The sequence below is a fragment of the Camelus ferus genome, chromosome 27, assembly GCF_009834535.1.
Source record: "Camelus ferus isolate YT-003-E chromosome 27, BCGSAC_Cfer_1.0, whole genome shotgun sequence".
NCBI classification, from domain to species: domain Eukaryota; kingdom Metazoa; phylum Chordata; class Mammalia; order Artiodactyla; family Camelidae; genus Camelus; species Camelus ferus.
Genome location: NC_045722.1, coordinates 3,005,400 through 3,031,871, shown reverse-complemented (window position 1 = coordinate 3,031,871; position 26,472 = coordinate 3,005,400). Strand labels below are relative to the sequence as shown.

Sequence of the window (26,472 nt, the reverse complement as noted above, 5' to 3'; positions counted from 1 at the left end):
TGTTGAGTGATTTTTCTCCTAGATGAGGTCTATGTCATTTTTTTCTTTTTCAAGAATGAGCTCATTCATGTCCTGGCGACCGTGAGCACCTTTCCCTCAGGCCCGGCCCTGAGGTGGTGCGCGGTGCCTCCGGGGTGCTGTGAGCGCGCCTCAGGCTTGCCTCTCACCCTTTACTCCTACTGCCTCTGTCCCCCGCTACATACCGACTCACTTGTTAGTGGTCAACAAATCTTCGTGAGATTTTTGTCGGATGGATGATGCATGGGAAGACGGGAGTGAATAAGGAAATGAAGGTTACAGGTTTCCAAACCACTCCAATACTTAATGCCTCCGTGGTTTTAGGCAAAATTACAGGGGAGGTAAGGTTTGTCTTTACCAGTCTCCCACATTTGTTTCTACTTTTTCGGGGTTCCTGCCCTCCAGGTAATCAGCCCTTCCCTCTTGCCTGAAAGCGCTCAAAATCCACCCCTCCCCCAACTAGACCTTCCCTTTGTAACATTTTCCTTCCTCCTCTCTCAACTATCAAAACATCCGCTTAGTAGTATTTGGATATGTAATCATCTCATCAATTTAAGTAACCTAAATTAAGGTACGACTAAAATGTTAACCCCATAGAGGATCCGTACTTTAATACAGATACCTGTTATTCCATACTTAGCGGGAGGAGTACCTCTGAATGCTCCCTGCCGCGTCCATCCTTTGCTCTCTCTCCTGGTTCCTTATCTAATGGTCCAGAAAGTCAAACGTGTGGGATGGGGATGGTATTATTTGTTGAGGCCACTTTTAAAGATGGTAAAATTAAGAGCACAGAATTTAACTAGTAAGAGGTACAAGAAGGCATAAAATAGTAAAATAGTGAACATTTAAAGAGTTAAGAGTGGGTTTTCATGGTAAACTACTAATATTGCCAGTCAAAAAACTAGCTTCCAGTCTCAAGGGCCACAATTCCTTATGCAAAACTGTTTCAAGCCTCACTGAAATTCCCTGAGTCTAGACCGTGAACTCTTTCAGAGAGTCTGGGTCCTTTCGCCTTTATCTTTTTCCTTCCTTTCCAGTTCCCACAAATAGTTGAAAACCATGGGAATCACCTACATTTTAAAAATGAGATGTCTAAATTTAAAAAAAACAACAACAAGAAGTGACTCGCCAAAAGCAGCCTTGGAGGTCGAGAACTGAATTCAGTGACTCTGACTAGACTAAGTTACTTGCTAAAATAACTTGGGGTAGTATGAGCCAACAGGAATAATGTCTCTGTTATTCATCGTTTATGGCCATAAACAGCACTAGAGGAAATTTCAGAGCCTTGTTGGTCAATGAAGGATTTTCCAGCCAAGAAAGTTAAATGTTTGCCAAAAGTCAGCCTTACTCATTTGGGGAGTGTGGCCCAAGAATGAGATTCTGAATTGCCAAACTGGATGCACTTTCCATCCTGCTGAGACGGTCCCTTGTGTGGTCGTGGAAATCGGGAAAGACTTGGTGGCTTGGGCATCCCATCTCTTGCAGCCTTTCCCAGTCACAGCACACAACACGAACGTGGAAGTGTCTTTTAACAAGCTTTTCATCACTTTGTGATTCTTAGGTTGTTGGTACCTGTGACCTGAATTGTGCAAATGACTCTCTTTCATCCATAATACCAGCCTATTTGGTGAATGAGGCGTCACACAGGGAGGGCTCAACTCAACAGTCACCACACTGTCACCTCAGAGCCTCCGCGGATACGCCTGCTGCTCTTCACAGGACGCAGCAAAGTGTCTTCAGCTCTGAGGGGAACTCTCTCTGGCAGGCTTTTTTCCTTCCGCCTTCCTTTCCTTCATTTCCTTTCCTTTCCTTCTGCTATCCTGTATCTAAGATTAACTTTTCTGGTCTTGTTGTCATCATTTTTCTCAGCTGACTCGGTCTTCATCACCCCTGTCTTCACACATTTTCTTTTCATGGCCCCCAAATCTATTGCCTGACCTGTTCATGTTCCCTGTTTTCTCCGCCTCATGCCTCAACTCCGCTGTGCCAACTGGTTCTGCGTCAGCAGCTAGCCTTGCCTGATCCTTTATTACTGAGTCATTTCCTATCTCTGGCTCTGTCTGGGTCCCTGCCTCTGTCTGGGTCCCGGGTTCCGCCACGGAGCCTAACTGTCTTTCTGGTGTCTGATTCACCCATGGAGAAGCACCCACATTTGCCTCAGAGAGATCCAATTCCATTGTGGCTAAATTTCCTATCCTTGTCCATGTTATAGGGACCATGAGAAGATTTTGATCTGGGAGAGAAACCTGAGAACTGAGGTGACTGAGTCCAGAGAGGAACCTTAGAGAAAAAGAAAAGGTCGGGGTCAGCACTGTGGATGAGTAACAGATATAGTCTCAAGTCATCAAACACCCCTGAAGACTAGTGCTGGCTTAATTGTACTGTAATTTGATTAATAGTACTTTTCTGAATGTCCTGTTCATTATCTTTAGGAGCTTGGGATTCAAAACATTGCCCCCAGCTTTTCTGTAGTACGGTGTCTCCCAGCGGGTATGCAAGCCAGTTTATCAGGGCACAGGAAGAAAATAGCTTCTTTTAAAAATTTTTAGCAAATATTTTACATTCTATTTTGAGTGTATTTTCCAATGTAATGACTATATTAGTAATGTAATACATGTATATATTTTATAAATAAACATATATCCCTTGGGAATGCTTGCTAAAAAAGTGTCTTACTAATAGACTGTGTGATACAACGGCTTGGAGAAACTGCTGTAGTTAATAAAAATAAAAATGTGGCTTAGAAGGATTAATGGAGAAGTGTTAGACAGGCAAAAGTCCAATGCTTTTGCTCTGCTTTATTCTGCAGATCTATAAAGGTGGAGAGGTTATTTGATATGATAGAGAGGAGAATTTAGGAACTGTCTTCTGGAAGAAGGGAAGAACTGTGAATAGCTCAGTTATAGCTTTGCCTTCTTCCTCTACTTCCTGAATCTTGCTCCCATCTTTTCAGGGTCAGGTATCATTATAGAAAAAATGTTTTAGGTAAATTGGAAGCACCTGCAATAGAATTGTTCATTGACTTGAAAATGACTCTTGCCTGACCCTTTCAAACTATGAGATTCTAATATACTAAACAAACAAGCAAAGGAAAGGGAAAAAGAGATGGAGAGAAGGACCTGTCATGGAGAGCGGCTTTTTCTGTGCTCTCACTACTCACCAGGAGCCTCAACTCACCAACTATCAGATAGAAAACACTGCCCCACCAATTGACGCGGTAGACTAGCAGGAAAAGGGGCTCCGAGACGCTGCTACTGTACAGTTTCAGTTGCATCAGGAACAAGGTGAGGGAGAAGAGAAGGCAGGCACCCGGGATCACGATGAGAGTTGTCACTGCCCACGATAACCCTCCTCCTGCCAGCCTTCCCGTTCCACCCTCTTCGTCTCTCTGCACTTGCAGTCACCCTCCGCCATCTCAGGTAATCCATGGAGGCCTATTACGTGGCAGTGGTCATGGGGAGACCCATTTGGCAAAAGTCTTCTGCTTTGACTGGAATAAAGTCGTCAAGGTGGAGCCTACAGATAAGAAGGATGGAAGAGGCAGCTAGCAGCTATCTGGTGAATTTCTGGGCACCAGAAGGGCGTCCAGCCTGTACCATCTTCCCAGCAGTCCCTCAGATCACAACTCTTAGAGACGTTTCCATTGGATTAAGCATACTCTCTTCCAGGTCCCCTCTTTAAGAGGCAGTAACCCTGTAAGGAGTGAAAGTTTATTGAAAGCTTTCCTCCCTTTGGAAAGAGACAAGGGTCCTATGATCGCAGTGTTCGTGGGAGGCTGGGAATGCCTCGGTAAAAGAAGGGAAATGGCACTGGGAGGGGAAGAAATACAAGGACTCTAGGAAAACTCTTCTGACCTCACTGTGTTGTACCTGAGTTGAAACAGGAGATGGACATGCCCAGACCTAGGAAGTTTCTGTCTCCTGGCCCTTTGGTGAGAGAGATGCCGAACTGTATAACAGTAATGAGGATGGTGAGGGCAGAGACGAGGAAGAAGGCCCTGGAGTATTGTAGGTAGTCAGCCAAGGGAAGAGGGAAAGGAGAGGCTTGGATGGAGTGGAGGTGACCTGCCCTTAAAGAAGGCTAGACAGCAGCTTACCTCCCTGGGACCGGAACTCGTACCTCCTGCCTCTTCATGTTTACAGACACCCAGTGTCTTTGCACAAACCAGGGGTTGGAGAAGAGTCTCTGGCTTTATTTTTCCGCTGTGCAGAATTCTACTTTACATATATTTTTTAACCACCAGTTTAGGTAATACATTTTATTATGAAAGTTTTTTTTAAGAGAAAAACAAAAAGGCTAGACAGGGTTTTGGGAAGGGAGTGAGGGACAAAGGAGGATGGAATCATGGCGTGTCTTACATGCAATGGAGTCAGAATAAGGAGCCACCAAGTGAGTGGCTTCACAGGCACCAGTAAGGACCCTCTTCCCATCTCCTCAGACATGTGGAATTCCTTTAACAAGTAAACAAATGATTTATTCCAAAATGAGAGAAAAAGTTTGAAATTGTAACTATCGCCTTGAGAAATAAATTATGAAGTCACTTTCATACTAAGGTGTTAATGACTACTATTTCTTCTTCTGAGGGCAGTTGTGAGTGCAAAGGTCCCTGGGCATTAGCTTCTGATAATTAAGAGGCTTTTAAGTCATCAGAGGAGGCCAGTCAAGACAAACTTGGGCAAACTTAGCCTATTTGGAGAAGCTGTCATTACATGCCTGTGAGTCAGTGAGGGAGAGAAGGAGCAGGGTTGCGGAGAGGAGAAAGGAGAGTGGTGAGCTACGGGGGAACTGACTGGGCCCATCAAAGGAAGGGGCTGGGATTTAGAAAGCACGCACAGGGTGGCTTCGGTGTGTGGCTCCAGAAGAGATCGTGATGGCACACGGTCCAGAGCCCAGCCAGGAGCCTCTGCCTGTCCTTCGGCACTGTGCACTGCACCCAGTGTGAAGGGGACAGGCAGAGTAGCAGGACACAGTTGAAGCCCAGGAGGCAGGCACAGAGGATGTGAATGTAGCGGCGGGTCTTCTCCAGGAGCCGTCGCTGGCCGGGCGGCATGGAAGAGAAGTGGTGCCTGTGGGGAGAACTGGCTGTGGTGGGGAAGGAGGAGGACGTCACGGAAGGAAGGGCATCCCAGGCGTCTGCACCTCCACTCACCGAGAAGACAAGCCCTGCATCCTGTCCTGCGGGGGCCTCCTCCTCCCTCCACACGTCAGTCTTTCTCTTCTCTGGCTCCAGAGCCTCCCACAAGTTTTTACTTTTCAATATTACTTAAAAATATGTATTCATTTCACCTGTCCCCAGCTTAAAAAAATGAAGTGAGCTTTGCCCCACCTTGACACACACAAAATGCTTCCTCCAAAAGGACCCCACCCCTACCCAGCCTACAAAAGGCCTCCTCACCCTGTAGGTTGGGAAGCTCATTCTGCTGGGAAGGTCATGTCATTTCCTTCTCTCCTCTCCATCCTAGCTTCTGGCTCACTGCTCTTCTCAACTGCCGCGGAACCCAATCCCTTCGGCCCTAACACTCTTTCCTGCCTCTTCCCCCGCCCCAGGGGACAGAACCCACAGGAGTCCAGACACAAAGCACAAGTCCAATGTCTCTGTCTTACTTGCCAGATCTGATCCAATCCCTTTCTCCCGCCCAGGTCTCCTCTGAACTCCAGATTCCTACAGCAACCTGTCTGCCAAGCCTGGATTTCTCAAGACACACTAACATCCAAGAGGTCTTCGAGAAACATAGTCATCCTCTTTCCGTCCTGCCCCTCGGTCCTGTACCCTTAACTCCCACCAGTCAATCACACGTGTTCTGCCAATTCCACGTCTTTAATGTTCTCAAGCCGATCTTGTATTTTTGTTTCCACTTCTTTAGAACATCCCTTTGGCATCTCTGTCCTGGATTGTCACAACAGCTTTTTACCTGGTCTCTCAGCTTCCAGGTTTGTTCTTTCCGTTTATTCTCCACAAAGTTACCAAGATTGATGCCTCTAAAATGCAAATCTAATTATGTCTCCCTTTTGCTTAAAATACTCTGATTGCTCCCCACAACTATGAAGCAAAATCATGTTAACATGAATTGGTAAAAACCTAGAAAGATGGGGTTTCTGCTCACTCTCCAACCTCATTCAGTCATTCAGTACCTCCTCTGTGCCAGGTATTGTGTTAGGTCTGAGGATACAGTGATTTGTTGGAGATTTTCCATGTGCCCCTCCAGATCTACTCTCCACCCTTGCTCAAGAAGACTGGAGTATGCAATAGCTTTCTTGCCATCCATCCAGCCCTAGAGTAGGTGTGACTAATGACAAGCAGGGGCAAAGATCAGAGGTGTGAAGATCATTGTGTTAATTCACTGTTTCTCTCCTCCCTGCCTGCTGAGGGCGGTCCAGGGTAGAGCCCCTGACAGGCGCCCTTGCCACAGAGCCACCCTTCTGGATTCTGGTAGCTCCTCCTTTCACTTCATGAGCAGGCTTCGGAGCAGTAATGACTTTTTCAATTCTAAGGGGACCTTGTAAAGTCCCTTAACATATAGATTCACCCGTTTGAGCCAAGTCCTCCGTTTCCTGCGAGACATGGTCCGTAATGTCATGGAGCAAAAAGCTCAGTGACATCTAGACTCCTTCTCTCCCTCCTTCGCTCCCTGTGCTCCAAACTGTTTCATTCTTCTTACAGTTTCCTAACCCAGCACGGTCCCTGCTGTGCACATGGTGCACACGTTACCTACCTTGTGCACGGTACCTATCACACCTCCCACCTCATCTTCGTTAACATGAGCCAAGATTCATCTTAGTCTTGCCTTTCTGGGGGCGCCTTCCCTGAAACCAACCCTCAGTGCCAGAATGCTGAATGACAGCATTTTGTACTGGCCCTTTCATAACCTTTATCACATAGTTTTGCCATCTGTCTGTCTGTATCTCCTTCTGGTCCGTGACCACCTTCAGCAGCAAGGACATAGCCTATCAGGCTGTGCACGCTCAGCACCCAGCACGGCGCTTGCTTCTGTGTGTGGGTGCACGTGTGCGTGTGCTGCTCAGCTCGTACCTTTAGGAATACAAGCAGAAGTACTAACCTAGGGGTCTTCCAGCTACCATCTGGAAGTGTTTGAAAGTTACTCACTGGGGGCCAGGATTATAAGAACTATCACGTTTGTTTTCTACACAGGTTACCAGTGAATCTCTTAACCAAAAGGACCCTGGGGCTGAGCCTTAAGAGCAGCGAGGGATGAAGCTGGGCACTGTAGCCCATTCCTGCGCCAGGCTTGAGGAGAATGGACCTCAGCCAACAGAATAGTAGTGGCGGCTACTAAAGGAATAAAAGACAGAATGAATGTTAGGGGCCTTCTGCATGGAATATGGTCTGAGTTTAAAGGGGAACGGTAGCCATCAAAAGATTATGTGAGGGGAAGGTGGTAGAGCACATGCTTAGTGTGCACGAGGTCCTGGGTTCAATCCCCAGAACCTCCTCCAAAAATAAATAAGTAAATGAATCGAATGACCTGCCCCCACCGAAAAAAAAAAATTATGTGATCGCCTGAATGCTCCCACCCCTACGCAGTCTTACACAGTATACAGAACATGGAAAAGGGTTTTAACTTGGTCTACATGTACACTCAGGCTGAAGAAAGCCCTTTAAGCCTCATCCGGCTCAGCAGAACAGAGCTGATGCCTTAGGAATAAAAAGAGGCAAAGGCCTATCAAGAATCTGACGGCTCCTTTACAGAAAAGTGCGTGCACAAGGTCTGCATGGAATTTCAGAGTTTATAGATGCCCGGTTAAGGCATCCCCCAGCCTAGGGAGGAGCCGTGGGCTCACACAACAGGCTGTAAGGGTTTCAGATTGCCAGCCCTCACAGGAAGCGGGGTTTCACGATTTTCTAGAGTCTACCCAGCAACCCTCAGCTCCTCTGGGTGGTGGGCATTATCTCTGCTGCTGTCCATTCCACTTCTGGTAGTGGCCTCCATTCAGATTCAGCACTGCGGTCCAAATGCCTTCCATCCTGAGTGTGCCCAGAGCCACACATGATAAAAAAACTTCAAACAGAATCTGGTGGCATTCTGCATGGACCGTTGTGGTCCATGAGATCCCTGGTGCTCAGAGAGAGCTCCACCTCACGCACTGCGCCTGCCGCTAGTTTCCTTCACTCGTGACCCTGAACACTGGTGTTTCCTTTTAAAAATTTTTTCTTAAGTGATTTTCATTACTTTCTTTACGAGGATCACGCATATTCTGGGTGCAGCATACACAAAGGACATCTCATCAGCTTTAATGCTGTCTCCTTCGGTGATACGGACATGATACCAGAGGGGTTTCCTCGAATCTGCACAATCTTTCCCTACTCAGTGAGCGTCTCCCCTGCGTTTTAGACAAGCAGTCGCTGGAATGTCCTGTCACCATCACAGCTCTGCACTTGGTGGATTTTCCTGTCTCTCACTTGTAGATGCTGTCTGAGACCTTGACACTGCCTCTTCCGCAGGTGGTGCTGGAGTCACTGGACCAATCCCCAGCCTCGACTTCTCTGTGGGAATTGCAATGACATTTTGATCAGGAGGAGGAGTTCTGGAAGTTAGGTAGTTGAGGAAGGAGAGGATCCCTAAGGGAAGAGAAGAATTCGAGGTGAGTTTCAATAGACAGATGGTCTTTGGGCTTTTAAAACTCTCACTCATCTTTTAAATACTCAGCTCAAAAGGCCTCTTTTGAAGGCCTCTCAGTGAAGCCAGTCCTCCCTCCCCCAGCCAGGTTCCTTCACTCTCCTGTGTTCTCATTTCATTTTGGTATTTTTCACATGGTTGGGGCAAAGCTTGAACCCCTTGGATGCAAATGATAGCTCCACTACTTTCTCTGTGGTCTTGGGCAAGTGACTCAACCTGTCTGTGCCTCAGTTAGTGGCAGAACAGGTTACTAACTGTAGGTTTTCACACTCCAAAACCCATGCTCTCTTTACCATACACTGCCTCTTGATGTCCACGTGTCCTTAATAGGAACAGTTATGCTTCTATTTCTCCTAGATTCCGCCTCCCTTTCCAGAAGTGAGTTCCCCTTCCCTCCGTCTAGCATGAGGCAGGGAGGGGACTGACTCACCAGCAAACGTGTATAAGAAGTCACTCCCCCAGTTAAGATGATAGGTCCACAGGAAGGCTGACTCCATGGCCTCCCTAGTGTGCCAGTGAACCTGTGCCAGAAATAGGATGAGGCAGAGAAGCAAGCAGGAGGCTAGGACCAGAAGAAAACATGCCAGGTCCCATCAGTGTCTTCAGTCGGCCTTGACCGCCACCCCCAGCTCTTCTATTTCCAGACACCATTCTGTATATTGTACAGAAAGGGTCGAAAGGATAGAACTTTGAGGGCAGATCAATGTGGGGGAGAGAGAGCAGCTCTGCTCTTCCCTGGCTTAAGTCAACTAACGTGACTTAAGACAGGGCAGGGAGCTGACAACTTGATGTGACTTTGGAGACGAGAAAGGGAGCAAGAAAAAGAGGATGAAAGCCCCCCACAGAGGAACTTTGCTCCCTTGAGCATTTTACCATGGTATCACCCTGCCCGTCCAGGTCTGCACCTGAGATGAAGCTGAGCACGGACACCTTCAGGTCCAAGTTAGTGGTCGTGCTTCCTGTCCTAGGGAGGCAAGTGCTGAAGAGCCAGCCAAGGCCAATGAGGATAGTGAGGACAGAGATGAGGAAGAAGGCCCTGGAATATTGGAGGTAATCTGCCAAGGAGAAGAGAAAGGATAGGCTCCGTCAGTCTGGTGGGGGACCTCTCCTGAAGAAAACCAGGCAGAGTCTGATAGAAGGGAGTGAAGACGAAGCAGCTGAGCTTGCTCTGTGGCACCAGGGCACAAATAAAGATCTCTCCCAGCTCTTCACTGATACCTGGGTCCTTTTACTATGAAGGCAACCTCTTCACTGTAAAATTAAAGATAATATGCAAGTAGTTCCGGGTAGGTTAACACGTTAACTAACTTACCAGAGGTGTGACTCTTAATATCACAACACAAATTTAAACTTTGTTTTGTTTCCTAATTCCAGTTCTAAAAGTAATACATGTTCAGTATGAGCGTTGGAGAGACGACGGAAGTTCCCAGGAGCGGAAGAAACTCAGCCACACCCACCGCCCGGAGACAGTCGTTGGCCTTTTATGTGGTTTCTTTCTGGTATTTTCCTATACTCTGTACACATGATACCGAATTTCACATTTTTTAAAAAAAATTATATGGCAAGATGCTTTCCGGGATCACCTGTTGTGAACATCACTTCTAATGACTACAAGATAGTGTATCACGTCACAACACTTCACTCAGTGACTGTATTATTGTTGGAATTTGTTTCTGTTTGGTTTTTCTCTTTCAGATGTATCCGGCATGCACAGTCTTTGTCAGCTGTGACCACAAAGTGAGGTCACATTCACGTTAACTCCCATATTGCAATGATTCCAAGCCCCAACTTAATGGACTGTGGAATTTAACACCCCCAAATCTCTCTCTCCCTCTTTTTTTTTTTTTTCCTGAGAGTCAAGGTCGCATCTCACCTGTGTTCAAGCAGAGGTCTGCTAAAGTTATTTTGCTCCAGTGCCCTGACCCAAGTGCCATAACACTCCTCCTATCAGCTCTTGGCTCCAGGGCTCTGCTCTCTTTGGCTCTGGCCCCTACAGACTGGATGCTGTTAAGTGAGAAGAGGGGAAATGCTGACTCTTACTTTTTGCTATCACATCCCTAACATGGAATAGATCCTTCCCTTGACTTCCCCAGCAATGTTTTACTGAAGGTTTAAGAAATAGAGTAGCCTAGAATTACAAGTAGATGCATCTTTTCAGAGATACTGTAGTATCTTCAATATCTTTTTCAGGGTGCTTCCTGGTCTAGCTTATTTTACATCTCACTGTAGCAATGGCCAGCTCATCCCTACCCTGGAACTTCTCTAAGAACTTCCATACCTAAGAGTTCAAGTCACGCTTGCAAGTAACCTAGAGAGAAGAAATTATGTACAAACTTTATACCAATCTATGATCTGATTCTTAAGTTTTATTTTGTTCTCTACAATATATCACTGGCTACCATGATCAAAAATAGTAATTTCCATTAAGAAAAACCATACTCCTACCCACAGAGGTCAGTTGCTCTGTGGCTCCAACAAGTTAGTCACATTAAAACATATAACCCAAGGGCAGCACATTTCCTGAAACCTAGGTCATTCAGAGTAAATGGAATATATAGCCAGTCAGAACTGTCAGCCTAGACTGAGCTGCATGAAGCCCAGAGTGACGGGCATCTTTTGAAGCATTAAGCCCACAGTCCCTCGTGGGCCCCAGCAGCCCCTGCATACAGCCCTGGACCCTTGCCTACGGCCACCTTGACTATAGCTCCTAGGACCGAGGAAGGGTATCTGACCCACATTGAACCGATTTAATTCTTTTGCTTGGATATTTGGATTCGAGACTGATTGATGCTAATGTTCTCTTTTGCTTGCTTGAATCAAGATGTAAAACAACTGGCCTGGGACATCACTGTTCAGGCACTTCCACACTAATGAACAGGAAACGCTGAGCGGTCATGACAAAACAAAGCATAAACAAAGATGAACGACAAAGGAGCGCTAGAGAGACTGAGTGACTGGCTGGCTTGATCTTTGTCTGAGATCACAGCCTCCTCTCACGTCCCCTAAGGTCCAGCAAACATCCCGCCCCTGGGAGTCTACGAGATTCTTCCAAACCTTTGTAAATAAGTTCACTCTTTAGCTTATGCCAGCTCAAATGGGCTCTGGTATTTAAAACACAAAAGAGTACTGTCTAAGACACCCAGTCCACTTCCTGCTTAAGATGTGTTACAGTCCAGCCTTCCTTCCACCATGAGGGGAAGCCTGCACCTTCACATTCTTCTTACAGTTCTCTCTGTCTTAGCCCCTCATATCCTGAAACCTACACAGACGAGATCACTCGTCACTCCACAGGAACAGCTACAAATCTGCGGCACAGCCCAGTCGGACCCCTCAAGGGAACCAAGTCTCTCAGTCATAATGATACACAACAGATTATCTAACCAAACTAAGTAAACACTTCGCTTCAGAATCTAAAATAGCTGCATTTGGTTAACTTCATAGTTTTTAAAATTCATGTGACCAAACAACACAAAACCTGAAAGTGGAATTCAAGCCTCACCTCTATCTCCTGTAAGATCAAAATCTATTTCAGCTTTTAAACAACAGTTTTTATAGCTGCTCACCCATTAAAGATTCAAAAATTTTAGAACCTGATCACAAAGGCACTACTTGTACACGTCAGTAAGAAGCCTCGGTCCAAAGAGAGAAGCGTGCCCTCGATACAAGGAAAACCCAGGTGGGTCACCTGTATCCAAACACTGCTGAAGCTTTCCTTAATGACATGCTTGATGTGGACGTCGGCTGCAGGAACAGCAGGCGAGTCCTCGTTCCTGAAGGCAGTGAGGCTGCTGCCCTGGAAGAGAGGGCGTCTCACTTTCAGCTTGGGCAGGAAGTACAAGCCACTGGAAACCTTGCTAACGTCCTTGCTGGCGCGCCCAGGATCATCCCTTCAGTAACTGTGCCCTTCAGAGCACCATGAGGTAGGATGTGCAAGCTACCAAGACCGGAGGGGCCAGTACCCAGCCACGGAGCGGCACTGTCTCCCAGGGAACTGAGAAACCACGTAACTGAGAAAGCACTTGGTAACTGATGGGCAGGCAGGATCCTTCTCTACCATTATGAAAGTGAAACTTTGCTGGGAAAGTTCTGGAAAGCAAGAGGTGCAGGCAGTAAGTCATCCCACTCCTGTGAGCAAACAGGCTTGGTTCATACAAGATGCTCTTCTCTGTTAAGGCTGTTGAAGCCCTGGAAGGAAGCAGTGGGGGAGCCAAGATGACATGAGGGGAAAGAAGCAGAGGAGAGAAGACACCTGGTACTCAGATGTTCCAAAGAGGCTGTCTTTACCTCACCGTGGGTCCTTCAGCAAAAGTCAAAGCCCGGATGGGGAAGCAGTGCTCCAGAAGGATCTAGCCCCTTTTAACTGCGACGGAGCCAGACTGAGTGGATGGAGGTGGGATGTAGACATGGATTTTGAGGATGAGGAAGGTGCTGCTGGAGAGAAGCTGGGGAACCAGCCCACTTGTCTGGCCAATTTAAACCTCCATGCTGCAGGGTGGGTATAGCTCAGTGGTAGCATGCTTGGCATGCACAAGGTCCTGGGTTCAATCCCCAGAACCTCAGTTAAAAAATAAATAAATAAAAATTAAAAAACAAAAACACTCTACATGCTGCCACCCTTGCGTCTTCATTCCAGGCACGTAAGGTCAAGATAAGACCCCCAGACTCAGGGACAGTGCCCAGAGGTGGTTTTGGAATGGAGAAGATCCTAGGTGGATACCTAGCACCCTGCAGAGGAAGCTTTGAAATCTGTTCAGTATTTAGATTCCCTTTTACCCGGTTGCTATACCAGAACTAAACACCCCTGCATGGCTTGCCGATACTTATTGTGGGATGGTTTCTGGGGTCCTGGCTCTGGACCAAAAGACCTACGCTTTCTTCCCCACCCTCTGCAAAACAGCTCGAGTTACTCTCTGCGGCAACACACTTCTGTACGTTGTGGTCTGATCTCACCTCTGCCGTGGGGGAAATTAGCAGAAGGGTCTGTTCCACACTGAGAACTAGTAGTGAAAGTGAAGGATGGTGTTCTTTACTCCCCACGCTTTCTTCCTCCCACCGACAGCAGCTAAGGCTCAGAGGCTAGCCGTTATCTAGAACCAGGTGGGGTCAGAGGTAGAGGCACGATGGCCCGAAGTGAGTCCAGGACGTAGGAACACTGAGACCACCCAAGACAGCCCTGGTGGAGCGCTCAGAAATGACTGCAGACGCCATGGGAGGGGGGCTGAATTCTTGCAATGCACTAGGTAAAAGTTTGAGGTTCTTGAATTTGGGCAATAACAACATGCTATCGTCACAGGCTGACGAGGCCTGGACACGCTGATTACATTTGGGGAATTCCTTGTGAGATCTGTACAGCAGCCTCATGACTGACCCTAGAACTAGGACTAGTTAACACTGGAAATAGGGTGGACACTTGACTTACAACTGTGCCCCCGAAGGACTCACTTAGCTGACATCCTCTAAACAATGAACAGTTGGCGTGATAGGTGAATTCAAGGCTCCAAGAAATATTCTATTTGCTGCTTTGTAACATCTCAAGATTCTGACTCACTATATATTTAAATAATAATCTCAAGGCCTGAGATCCAGCCGGTGTACCCGGTTACATAAACATAACTGCAGCTCAATTTTTATGGCTATTGTCTCCTACTCCATCTCTCTAGAAATGGAATTAGCGAGAGTAAACCTCTGGATACGCACAATCACGTTGCTTTGGTTACACCTGTTAACGCGTCCCCAGTACGCGCGGGAGCATGTAGTTTATGTATGACCATTTACAAATCGCTGTTATTGTCATGATAGAAAAATCCTCTCTCATCGTTCATTTGGTTTGCCATTCTTTAATGACTGAGGTGAAAGTCATTTTCCCTATGTTTAGACATCTGTCGTTTGTTTTGTGAATTGCCTGCTTACAGAAAATTTATTTATTGGGGTATTTGTCTTTTTCATATTAATGATTTATATATATTTTATATATTAAGGCCATTAACCTTTTATCTTTCATATTTATTGCAATTACTTTCTCTAGTTTTTATTTTTAGCTGAAGGTGCAGTTGAAATGTCTGTCTGCCCTTGAATTTAGCTTCCTCCCAAGATCTTGTTTCAGGACCCTGCCCCTTAGCTCCAAATAACCACCGCCTCTCCCAAGTAACTGATACCCCACCCCAGGGCTGGGCCGAGGTGCCCCCTCCCCCCTGAACCTGGGATTCCTGTTTATCTAAGAAGGAGAAGTAAACACTTCACTCGTGTGTCTTCTTTCACAAAACCTGTTCCTTTGCGTAAGTGTACCTCTTGTGGGTGTTGGGGAAACTGTTCAGTGTAGTTACATCTTTCCTCTGTCTTGGTTCTGGTTGAAAAACTCATGCGTATGGTATCTTCCAGCCCTGGCAACTTATTTTTAAATGTTATGTGTTGTATTTTCAGATTTACTTAAATTCACATGAAATTGGACAGTAATTTTCTCTCTAAATAGCCGGCAGTTGTTATACGCACATCTGACACGCACTCAACTTCTCTTCTAGCCAGCAGAACCACCTGACCCTGAGAGTTACAGCTGATGGAGGCAAAGACACTTTGTTTTATCTCCCAGCTATGATCAAGCCCGTCTCTTTCTGCAAACCGCATTAGAATCACAAGCCCACGTGGAACAGCTCATAAAAGACAAACGAGTTCTTCCCAGAGAACAGAGACGATATACCACCTCAGAATTTGGGAGAGGAAACCACTGGGGGAGGAGGGAGAGAGGGTAGGCTGAGGACACCAGAGAAAAGGGTGGCTAGGCTCACAGTCTGGCTGAGATCCCTCCTGGACTTGGAGAGGTGAGGGCCAAAAGATCTTGGAGGAATAAGGATGCAGGGCCAATGTGGCAGAAAGCTCTGGAACAGTGGGGCCTGTGGCATCAATTTAGAGGCACTCACAGGGTGGCTTGGGTGTGTGGCTCCAGCACAGCTCATGGTGGCATGAGATCCAGAGTCCTGCGTAGAGCTCCAGGCCATTCTTGATCACCAGGAACTGCACCCAGTTCAGTGGGGACACGCAGATCAGCATGAGGAGACTAAAACCACAGAGGCTGCCACAGAACATTCGGATGTAGGTGTGTGTCTGATCCATATGCTGCTGCTGCCTCTGGGGTGGCATCGAGGCACTCGGATGTTGGTTGGTGGGGAGAGCAGGCTACAAGGATGAGGGATGAGGGAAACATTGCCTACTCAAAAAAGAAAACCCTTGATCCCTGGGGTCTCCTGCTCTTCTCTACCACAAGTATCCCCCTGTGGGTTCCATCTGTGGCTCCTTCCCTAGCCCGTCTGTAAAAAAGCAAACATTGCAGGGCCCGCTTTTCTCTATCTCTGGGATGCTCTGTCTGGGCCCGCCTGCAGGTAAGTCCTCTTCCTCTCATCCGAACCAACGTCAGGCACCTTCTTACCCTTTGGTATTTCCGGTTACCCTTGACTTTGGGAACCTTGGGATGGTAGAAGGTAAAGGTTACTGGGTCCTTCCTCTCCATCTTGGCAGCCAGTTCACTTTCTAACTGCCACGGAATTTGTCTCAGTGCGTCCTCATACACTGGCAGAATCAAAAGGGGCCGGGAACCAGGGCACAGATCCCATTTCTGTTTCCTGTCCCGGGTCTGGTCAGATCAGGAAGAAGTCATCACCTTTCAAGCACAGGCATACATGCGGATGCTCCTCACCCTCCCTGCTCTGGTTCCTCCCAACTCCTTTATTAAATACATCCCCCCAAATTCTGTCAGCAGTTGCTGTGTGTCAGGCTTTGTGGCAGGTCTTGGGACTTAAAGAGAAATAAGACATAGTTCCCCAAACGCAGATTAAAAAGTGTAACGTGTGTCTCCAGGACTCAATAGCTTGTGGTTACAATTTAAGATTATTTTTTATCTTAATCTACCAAGATGTATAAGTAAGTATTTTTTATACAGATAGACGCATCTCAGTAGCCCAGCTTCATGTTCTCGCTCCCAGCTGTAAGTGGAACGCGCCAGCTGTGCCTCAGCAGGTGCAATGACCAGTCTGTCAGCCACAGTCTTCCATGCAGCATCTGCTTTTTTCTTCCTTTCTTGCTCTGGTTCCCCCTCTTCAATGCCCTCTACTCATGAAGCCACTTAAGGGTGCAGCCCCTGCCACTGCTGACTGGGCCCTGTGGAAATGCCAGCATCCCCAGCCCAGGGGGCTACCAGCCAGTGTGCTGAGAGCTTCCGCTCAAGGGAATGCAGCAGTGCTGGGTTCTACGTGGGCTGAGGAGACAGCCCTTCCCCGGTTCCACAGCCAGCACAACGTATGCCCAGAGTATCGCCAAGTCTCCTTTTCAAATAACTCTCTCAGCATTGTCCTGACTCCTCTTCCCACAAGGGCTCAAAATCAATCCAGGATGCTGAACAGATGTCTTCCTGTTCCACAGCGTGAACACTGGTCCAAATAAACGCCCAGCTGTATCACCAGCTCTCGTTTTCCTAAGCTGGGGCTGAATCAGAATGTCCTACCACACTTTTCTCCTAGCATCCGCTCTCCCCATCCACTCCAACCAGTGAAACCTATTCTGTATTTCAGCTGGTGGGAACCACAGGCAGCAGCTAGTTGATGCCCACGCTTTAGCACATAGTCAAAATGTTATTTGACTCTCTGTCTCCTAGTATTTAGCCTAGTGCCTGAAAAGAATATGAATACGTTGAATGAATGAGTAAGCAATACATTTTTATACAAAGTGCAGAGGTTGATACAGAGGACAGAACAGTTAACACTGTCGGAGGGAAATTAGGGAAGGTTTACTGGAAGAGATGACATTCTAGTGGGATTTTAAAGGCATCTGCCAAGTAATCAAGTGCAAGGGCATTTGAGGCAGAGAGAACAGTATGTCTCAAGTCAGGAAGCCGTGAGCACGACGGAAGCGTCAGAGCAGCGGAAGCAGCATGACTCTACCAGGTGCAAGACCAAAGACAGGGGTCGAGGGCTGCAGATACAGGCAAGGATTAGGTCACAAAGTCTTCCATGCCATGCGATGCAATTATACTGTGAAGTTTCAACGGCTGGAATATTCTAGCCCTACTGGCATGGTTGGTTATAGGAAAGACTTTTCCAACTGCAGCAAACTGGCTTGTTTTGCTTACAGCCTGTCTGTTAGATGCACGTGTATGGTTAGAGAGCTAGCTACAGGCTGTGAACAGGCAGGCCTGCTTTTCCATCTGGTTCTGGTATTCAGTTAGTTCTAACACTTACTGGTCAGGTCCCTTTGGGAAATTCCCTGGACCTCAATGAACCTCAGCTTCCTCGTCTCTATAACTGGGATAACAATCATTCGTGCCTCATAGAATTATTGTGAAGATGAAGTGAGACAGTACACACAAAGCTCTCAGCACAGTGCCTTAATAACTGTGCAATAAATACTATTACTGATGGATACTGATATTATTGATAAATATGCTGTATCTACAAAGCAATAAGTGCATGGTAAATACTACCTATTATTATTTTTAACTGTTTTTCCAAGTGAGCTTCAGCACGGCCTTGGCACAGGCCACCCTGAGACAGATGAAACAGCTATGTTAGTGGAAAAGATGTGTCACCCGCCCCACCACTTCTCAACGGGCACATTACTAGAGAGATGATACTGTAAGGGGGTCATTTTGTGAACAGTGTCTGATTTGGTAAATGATGCAACTCTCTAGCTATTAAAGGGACAGGTAAGGCACCATTCAACTCTCAGGCCTGCTTCCAGGACGACCAGCAGGCAGGATGCTCAGGCCAGCTGGGAACTCGCTAGGGCGTGGAATGCATATGACAAAACAAGCATTCACTCATATCTAATGGCTGTGTATATCACCATCCACCTACTTTAGAAAGCAATTTGGGCAGCCACTATGGAGGACAGTATGGAGGTTCCTCAAAAGACTAAAAATAGAGTTACCATATGATCCAGCAATCCCACTCCTGGGTACGTATCAGGAGAAAACTCTAATTTGAAAAGACACATGCACCCCAATGTTCACAACAGCACTATTTATAATAGCCGAGATATGGAAACAAACTAAATGTCCATTGACAGATAAATGGATAAAGATGTGGTATATATATATATATATATATACACAATGGAATACTACTCAGCCATAAAAGAGAATGAAATAATGCCATATGCAGCAACATGGATGGACCTAGAGATAATCATATTAAGTAAGTCAGATGGAGAAAGACAAATATCATACGATGTTGCTTATACATAGAATCTGAAAAAAAATACAAATTTTATTTACAAACTAGAAATAGACTCACGGACACAGAAAACAAACTGTGGTTATTGGGGTGGAAGGTGGGGGGAGGGATAGATAAGGAGTTTGGGACTAACAGATACACACTACTATGTATAAAACAGATAAACAACAAGGTCCCCTGTATAGCACAGGGAACTATATTCAATTTCTTGTAATGAGCTGTAATGGAAAAGAATCTGAAAAAACATATATATAAATGTACATGCATAACTGAATTGCTTTGCTATATACCTGAAACTAACATTGTACATCGACCACACTTCAGTAAAAAATAAGAATTAAATAATTATAAAGTAAAATAAAATAAATAATAAAAAAATAAAATTAAATAAAAAAAATTTCAAAAAGCAGTTGGGGGTCCCTAGTCTGCCTCCACTTCCAGGCCCGTGGGGTCCCAGGGGAGCATGGCCACAGCCAGTGGACCGGGTGCCTCGAGCACAGACCACTACTACATGGAGCTGCTGTGGAAAGGACACCAGGATGGCTGTTTATGTTCCCTGCTGCTCCCTGCAGAATCCCGGAGCTCTGCTTTTGCACCGAGGGCCTTCAGTGTGGAACTGGCTCAGGCTGGTCAATGACTCGGTCTCTGAGAAAACAATTAGACTGATGCGAATGCAGTTTTGGAAAAAAAAAACACGGACTATACGTCCTGTGATAATCCACATCAGCCGGTGGCTACTGAACGGTGGGGGGTCTGCACACCAACAGGGCGGGCCCCACTTCCGGGCCCCAGCCTGACTTCACAGAGCCCAGTAAGGATGGACAGCTGGGCCCCGACATGCGGGGCCGAGAAAGAAAAGTGGATGGGGAGCTGCTGTCAAAAGACATATAACCTGATCCAAAGAATGGCTTATAAAAATCACTGACGAAGGAGGAAAAAAAATGGGATGACAAAGCATATCATGATACGCAGGAACTGGAAAAGTAAGCCCAGAACACACAGAACTCTCTTCTTCGTTCAACACTAGAAATACTGGGTAAAAGGATCTTGGTGCGTTTCATGCCACAAGTCACACTGGAAAAGCACAAGGCACTGTCATAAACTTAAGAGCAATGCCCCACCATGGCAGCTGGAAAAGGGTGTCCTTTCCCTTGGATATTTGTATGTTTGACAAATACAACACATGATGTTTCACAAGAGGATTTCCTGCAGGAGAATCAAGATGAAAATGTGAGAGACGTAATCTATGTCACTACAAGCCAGGCGCGTTTGCACTTAAAGAATGCTAGGCCCTTCTGCAACAGTGAGAGTGGAAGCGTTTTCTAGCTCTCTTCAGGTGGCTCTGGGGGGCTATTTAAAGAAAATTCAACAGGTGGATTTGGATATATTCTACCCATCTTGAGCGCAGAAAGATACATTGCTTCTATCATCTTTGCATATTCAGTCATAAAGAAAACTATATGACAATAATTTTATGGTACTAAAAAAAAGCAATTTTGGTTAGAAAAAAACATAAAGTAACATCTTTGTGGAACTCGAAGTAGATCAAGTTTTTTTTTTTTAAACAAGGCATGAAAAAGCATTAACCACAAAACAAAATTTTGATAAACTGAACTACACTGAAATTAAGAACTGTGTTCACCAGAAGATACTATTGAGAGAGTCAAAAAGACAACCCACAGAGTGGGGTAAGATACTGCAACATGCATACCTAACGAAGGACTTGTAGCAAGACTGTATTATGAACATATCAACAGGAAAGAAAACAACCTACTAGGAAAATGAGCTAAGTCCTTAACTGGCACTTAGCAAGATATCAAAGTGGCCATTAAACATATAAAAAGGAGTTTGACTTCACTGATCATCAGGGAAATGCAAATCAAAACTACAGGGCAATATTATTACACTTCCATCAGGATGGCTCAAACGAAAAAGCGTGGGCAAGCACGCGGAGCAACTGGAGCTCTCACAAGCTCCTTTTGCTGGTGTAAATTGGTATGATCACTTTGGAAGACTGCTTGACAGTATCGTCTGGAGCTGAGTGAACACGTGCCCTTTCACTCTAGGTAGGTGAACGCAACGGGAAAGTGTCCTTATGTCGCCAAAAGACAGACTCCAGTGCTCAGAGCAGCACTACTCATAATAGCCCCACACCGGAAACTGCTCAATTGCTCGTCAACAGAAGAATGGAAAATTGTGGTATATAAATACAAGGAAATACTATACAGCAATATGAATACTCTATAAGCACACAAGAAATATGGATAAATCTCATAAACATAATGTTGAGCAAAAGGAGACAGACACGAGAGTACATATGAAGTACCAAACAGGCAGAACTCATCTGTGTTGTCCTAAGTCAGAAGTGCCTCCGGGAGGAAGATGACTAGGGACTAGGAGGGGACACGCAAGGGACTTTTGGGGTGCTGGAGAGGTTCTATTTCTTGATCTGGGCACACTGATTATCAGAGTTCTATATGTATATTATACTTTAATAAAAAGTTAAAAAAATTCAGATGTATACATTAAGAATCCTCATTAAAAAATAGAGAATCTTAAACACGTATTTTTTGTCTTGGTAATTTCACCTCTAGGAATCTGTAAAATCAGTATTGTATTATTACAGCTTATTTACATAACCTCTTCTCTACCAGGAACTGTGCTAGCTGCCGTGCATACATTAATCCTCTTGCTTTTGTGAATCAAATTTTTCCATTTTACTTCCTAATTTGTTACTGCTAACATATAAATTAAATATCTATTTCTGTGTGTTTATCTTTTATCGGGACACTTGACTGAATTATTTTAATTCTAATAGCTTCTTTGGATAATTCTCTTGAATTTTCTAAGTGACACTGTATCATCCATAAATAATGATAATTCTGCCTCTTCCTTTACAAAACGTGTCTTATTGCATTGATTGGACAGTGTTTATTAAGGATAGTGGGCATCCTTATCTTTCTCTTAGACTTAATGGAACTGACTCGATTGCTTTTTGTTTCATACATACATTCATTTTCATGTTAAAGAAGTTTCATTCTACGTCTATTTTATGAAGATTTCTAATTTAGAATAGCTGTATCAAATTCCTTCTTAGTCTGTAGAATATGGTCTTTCTCTTTTAATCTATTTAACATAAACACTGACTTAATGCATTTCCTACTGTTTAGCTCGTTTTGCACTCCTGTAATAAAATATGTTTGGACAAGATACATTATTCTTCTGACATACTTCTAGCAGTATTTGTTTTTATAGTTGGCCCAAAAATTATTTAGAATTTTAGAAGTATATCCACATGTTTAGATTTTTCCTCCAATTTTAATATATTATAGTCAAAGAATATGTCCAACAAGAATTCTACTTTTTGGAATTTAGTAATATTTGTCTTTTTTGTCAGTTTTTTAAATATCCTATGGACATTAAAAAATAATGTATAAGATACAAAGCTTTAAATATATTTGTGTAGGATGTAAGATTCTAAATCTATTATATTTAAATTATCAATTATATCATTCAAGACGTTCCTATGCTTGTTTTTTCTGCACTTGATAAAATACTCTCAGAGAAATGTTAACATTTCTCACTATGATGATAATTTTTTCTTTTCCCTTGTATTTCCTCTGGTTTTTGCTTGATATATATTTGCTTATTTATTGTAAGGTGCCTAATGGTTTATGATGTCTATCTTCTTTGTGAATGATCTAGGTTCTTCTCTATAATGATGTAGAAGTCATGTATCCTGGTTCTGTCTTGCTAGAGCTTCTCTGTCAATATTATTAGACACATCTTTTTAAACATTAATTTCAAGGCACCAACAATAGCAATGAAAAGATAAACACTAATGTGGGGAGAGAGCAATGAACTGGGCACTTTCACACATTATTGGTGGGAATGTAAACTCTTACCCTGTGTTCCCAAGTGCTTATGGTGAGGGGGTGGGGAAAGCAGCCCTGATTATCTGGCTTAAATCAGGGGGGTCTGAGGCTACTCTCAGTCTCATCCAAGCTCCAAACTGGAGGATGAAACTTCCCAGTGAAAAGCGAAGTATTCATGATGAGAAAGGATGAAAATAGATGCCGGCATGGCAACCAGTAGCTTCTATAATGGTCAATGCAGCATTGTTTACAACTGACACAACGTGGATGCAACCTAACCGTGCATCAAGAGGGAACTGGTCCAATAAACTCGGGACATGTACACTGTTCTTCTGGGGAGATCAAAGAATTCTGATTAGCGCAGAGCTTTGGACGAGGGTGGGGCCTCCAGAAGCACAGAAAGGAGAATGAAGGGAACCTGGGGCTGGTAAGTCATGGAAAACTGTGGGATTTGTACAATGAGTGCCAGGTCATGAAGGAATAGATTATAAGGAAGTAACTGACAAGTGAAGAGGAAAAACTGACCAGAGGAGCAAATATTCACAGAGAAACAGAAAAGCCAAGAGAGAGAGGAAGATGAGAGAGTGTTCAGGCCCTTGATTTCTGCTCCTTCTGAAGTCTTGTTTTCTGTTTTTCTGGGTTGTGTTTATCACTTCAGTAGACCTCCTCTTCCATGAAATAACATGAGTCAATATTCCTTGCAAGCAAAAGGCACGTCATGGAGATAAAATCAACATATTTTGATAATGTGAGGACTTCTTATGACACACCTGTATTTAAAGGTAAAGGAAAAGGAGGCATAAGAGTCAAATTTTCTGGGAATCCTTTTATCCTCATCTACGGCTCTGATCTCAGCTGCTCTACTAACTACCCTCTCTCCTCTGGGCTCCGTTTGTCCCTCACAGCATAGGTGTTGATCTGGTCTAGGCGAAGACCTGAAGCATAAGGAGATGCTAAATAGGAGAAGAGATATTCAGGGCTGTGTGCTAGACACTGAGCCAGGGGCTAGGAATACAGCAGTGCATGCAGAACCTGCCCTTAAGGAACATTCACTCTAGTGGAGAAGACAAGACAAATGGACAGGCAATTACGCTACAAAAGCAAGTGTTCAGATGGAGATTAGCTCCGAGGGTTGTGGGACCTTACCCAGGTTTGAGAAGTCAGAGAAGATTTACATGGTGGTAAAATATAAATTTAGACCTTTAAGTAAGTGGTGGGAGTGGGAGAAGGGCATTCCAGGGAGAAGGGACTATGGCAGAAGTGAGATACTCAGGGCACATTTTGTCCTTTCGCTGTTCCCACAAACCCTATGCTCAATATGCCATCGTCTCCCTAACGTCTGTGCTTTGCCCGAGCTCCCCTTCCCTGCCAGCTCACATTTCAGAAGCCAGCTCAAGCCACTTCCTCTTTGCAAGACCTCCCCAGGCAAAATTAGTCAATCCCTCCTCTCTCCTTCTACACTGATGACTCTGCTTTATGAACCAAAAATCTGGTCATGTCTGACACTGAATTCTTTTTCTGGTAGATAAACTAATTTCATTAGAAGCTGTAGATATGGAGATTAAATCATGTTTCATTCATTTAACAGATTGTCTTTAATAAAAGAAAAAATAGAGAAAACAACCAGATATATACTGTGTCATTATTTTTGTTACTCATCTACTGTCAACGTTGATGGCAATGTTGTATATGCACAAATCTAAAGAGTTTATATTGTTAAGCAACTGTTTATTTTAATGTTTGCTACTATCTCTATGCTAGGCTCTGAACATTTATTTGGCTTATGATGTTTTTTAAAAAAACTTTTAACGGTTGTTCATTACTTTTCCGGTTGTCTAATAGACTGGTCAGAGAGGGGATAATTGGAATAGTATGTTTGGAATATTCTCTCAGCAATAATCTCTAAGCATTTTCATTAGCAATTTTTTACAATCTATTTAGGTCCAGTTCCTTCATTTCGTGACTCTTTTTTGTAAGACTTCTTTCCCCTGATACAAGATTTATCACATAAAGGGGTTCCCTGGTACCTGCTCAGTCCTGAAACCCCACTTTGACCTACTGCTCTCACATTTGAACCTGTTCTGAACTCTCCCCCAAACTACTGATTCAGTGGGACAGTAGCCTGATTATGAATTTGGCTCTTCTGACAATGGTTCTGGGATCCTCTCCCTAGGTACCTTGGGTAATGTCCCTCCTGACTGGTGGAGTACCTAGACACATATTAATGGTGATGAAAATTCAGGTTCAAGGATTGTGGAAATTAGTATAAACAGGCAATCTTTGGATCTGAAACTGCAGCTGTGAGATCTAATTTCTACTTCCTTTGCTACAAGCTCCATTCTAGCATAACCAACCCTCTAAGAGAAATTTCTTGATGAACCCTGGAAAGTTACAAAAGTGAGAGAGGATGTTTATCTGATTTCCCATTATAAGCCATGTGTTTATAACTGCTAAATTAGGTACCTAAAAACCTAAATATAAGTGACAATGATTTTTAAGAGCCTTTTATTTTTAAAAGTTCATTTTCCTGATCTTTACACTTATTCTAATGCTAAAATGCAATTTTATGATAAAAAAAATTACCTACTAGCCAAATGATGCCTCATGGCAGCATTATTTTATATGCTTTTGCAGTGAGGGAGTCGACGGTGCTCTGACAACACAGTGGTGAACAAGGGAGGCAGGGTCTCTGACTCTGTAAGTATCTGCGTTCTCAGTGATCAGCCCTCCAGGCTCTCTGTTATTAACCCCTGTGATTCTGGATACCCACCATTTCCTGGCTCCACAGCTCTCTTCCGTTCCTATTACTGTGGTTCAAGCTCTCATTATCTTCCATGTCCAATGAAAAAAGGGCCTCCTAACGGATTTCTTATCCATCCAACTACTCAGCATGAGATTTCTAAAATGCAAATCTTGGGGATGCCTTTCAATCGCCCACAGCATGAAGCCCTGACTCTTGGACCTCCTATTCCCATGCAAACCCCTGCGGGACTTACCTCTGGGTATAAGAGCTGTCTCATTTCCGGGTATTCTCCAGCTTGCACCCGAAGTTCAAGCAATGTCTTACTGCTTGCACTAAGCGCAGGACCTATCCTGTTGGTGGAGTTTTGTCCGAGGACAGGGGATTGGGGGCAGTTACTAGGCGATTATCAACCATTAATAGCCCACACCAGAGGCAGCAAATGGGACGCCGGAGGCTTGCTCTGAGAAGTGCACATTTTCTCCCCAGCCATAAGTAGATCCCATTTTTGTGACCTCGTGATGCCTCCCTCCAGCGGAGCCACCGTGACTACCTAACTCCAGCCCCTTGCAGACCCACAGCATTTCAGTTCACAAGGACCTGCGGTTTTAAGCGTCCACGTTTTATGCTTCTCAAGTTCCCAGGCCTGGGTCGTCCTTCACCTCCCGGCGGGCCTGGCGACTTCTTACTCCGCGTTCGAGACTCGGGAAGGTCCCTGTGTCGCTCGCCCCCGCGGGGCGCCTCGGGGCCCCACTCTCCCGCACTCGGGGCGTCTACCCTCTGGCGCGCGCGGGGTTCTGTGACCGCGGGCCCGGCATCCGCGGGGGGGGGGGGGGCGTCAGCCACCGCCCCGGGGGGCCGCCCGCCCCGCGCCACCGCCGCGCCCCGCGGGAGCTCGGGGGCTCGCCTGACCCGGGGGGGCGGGGAGGCGGAGAGTCGCCCTCGCAGCGCCGCTTCCGGCCACGTGACCCGCCAATCGTCACGCG

General features: G+C 45.3%; 1 protein-coding gene and 1 pseudogene across 2 annotated transcripts; one reads left to right on the top strand and one right to left on the bottom strand.

The window, feature by feature from the left end:
• Positions 1-4,261: 4,261 nt before the first annotated feature.
• TMEM202 (transmembrane protein 202) lies at positions 4,262-26,398 on the bottom strand. Of its 2 annotated transcripts, none has more exons than XM_014557019.2 (5): positions 25,743-26,398; positions 15,569-15,824; positions 9,560-9,709; positions 9,085-9,216; positions 4,262-8,596 (listed from the first exon to the last, which is right to left on the bottom strand). In XM_014557019.2, the coding sequence occupies exons 1-5, from the start codon at positions 25,764-25,766 to the stop codon at positions 8,400-8,402; spliced, it is 759 nt and encodes a 252-aa protein (XP_014412505.2). In that variant the 5' UTR covers positions 25,767-26,398; the 3' UTR covers positions 4,262-8,399. The 2 variants fall into 2 exon arrangements, with proteins under 2 accessions (XP_014412505.2, XP_032324879.1); XM_032468988.1 differs by lacking the exon at positions 25,743-26,398 and adding an exon at positions 16,075-18,536.
• On the top strand, positions 19,192-20,375 carry LOC116660266 (annotated as a pseudogene).
• Positions 26,399-26,472: the final 74 nt, after the last annotated feature.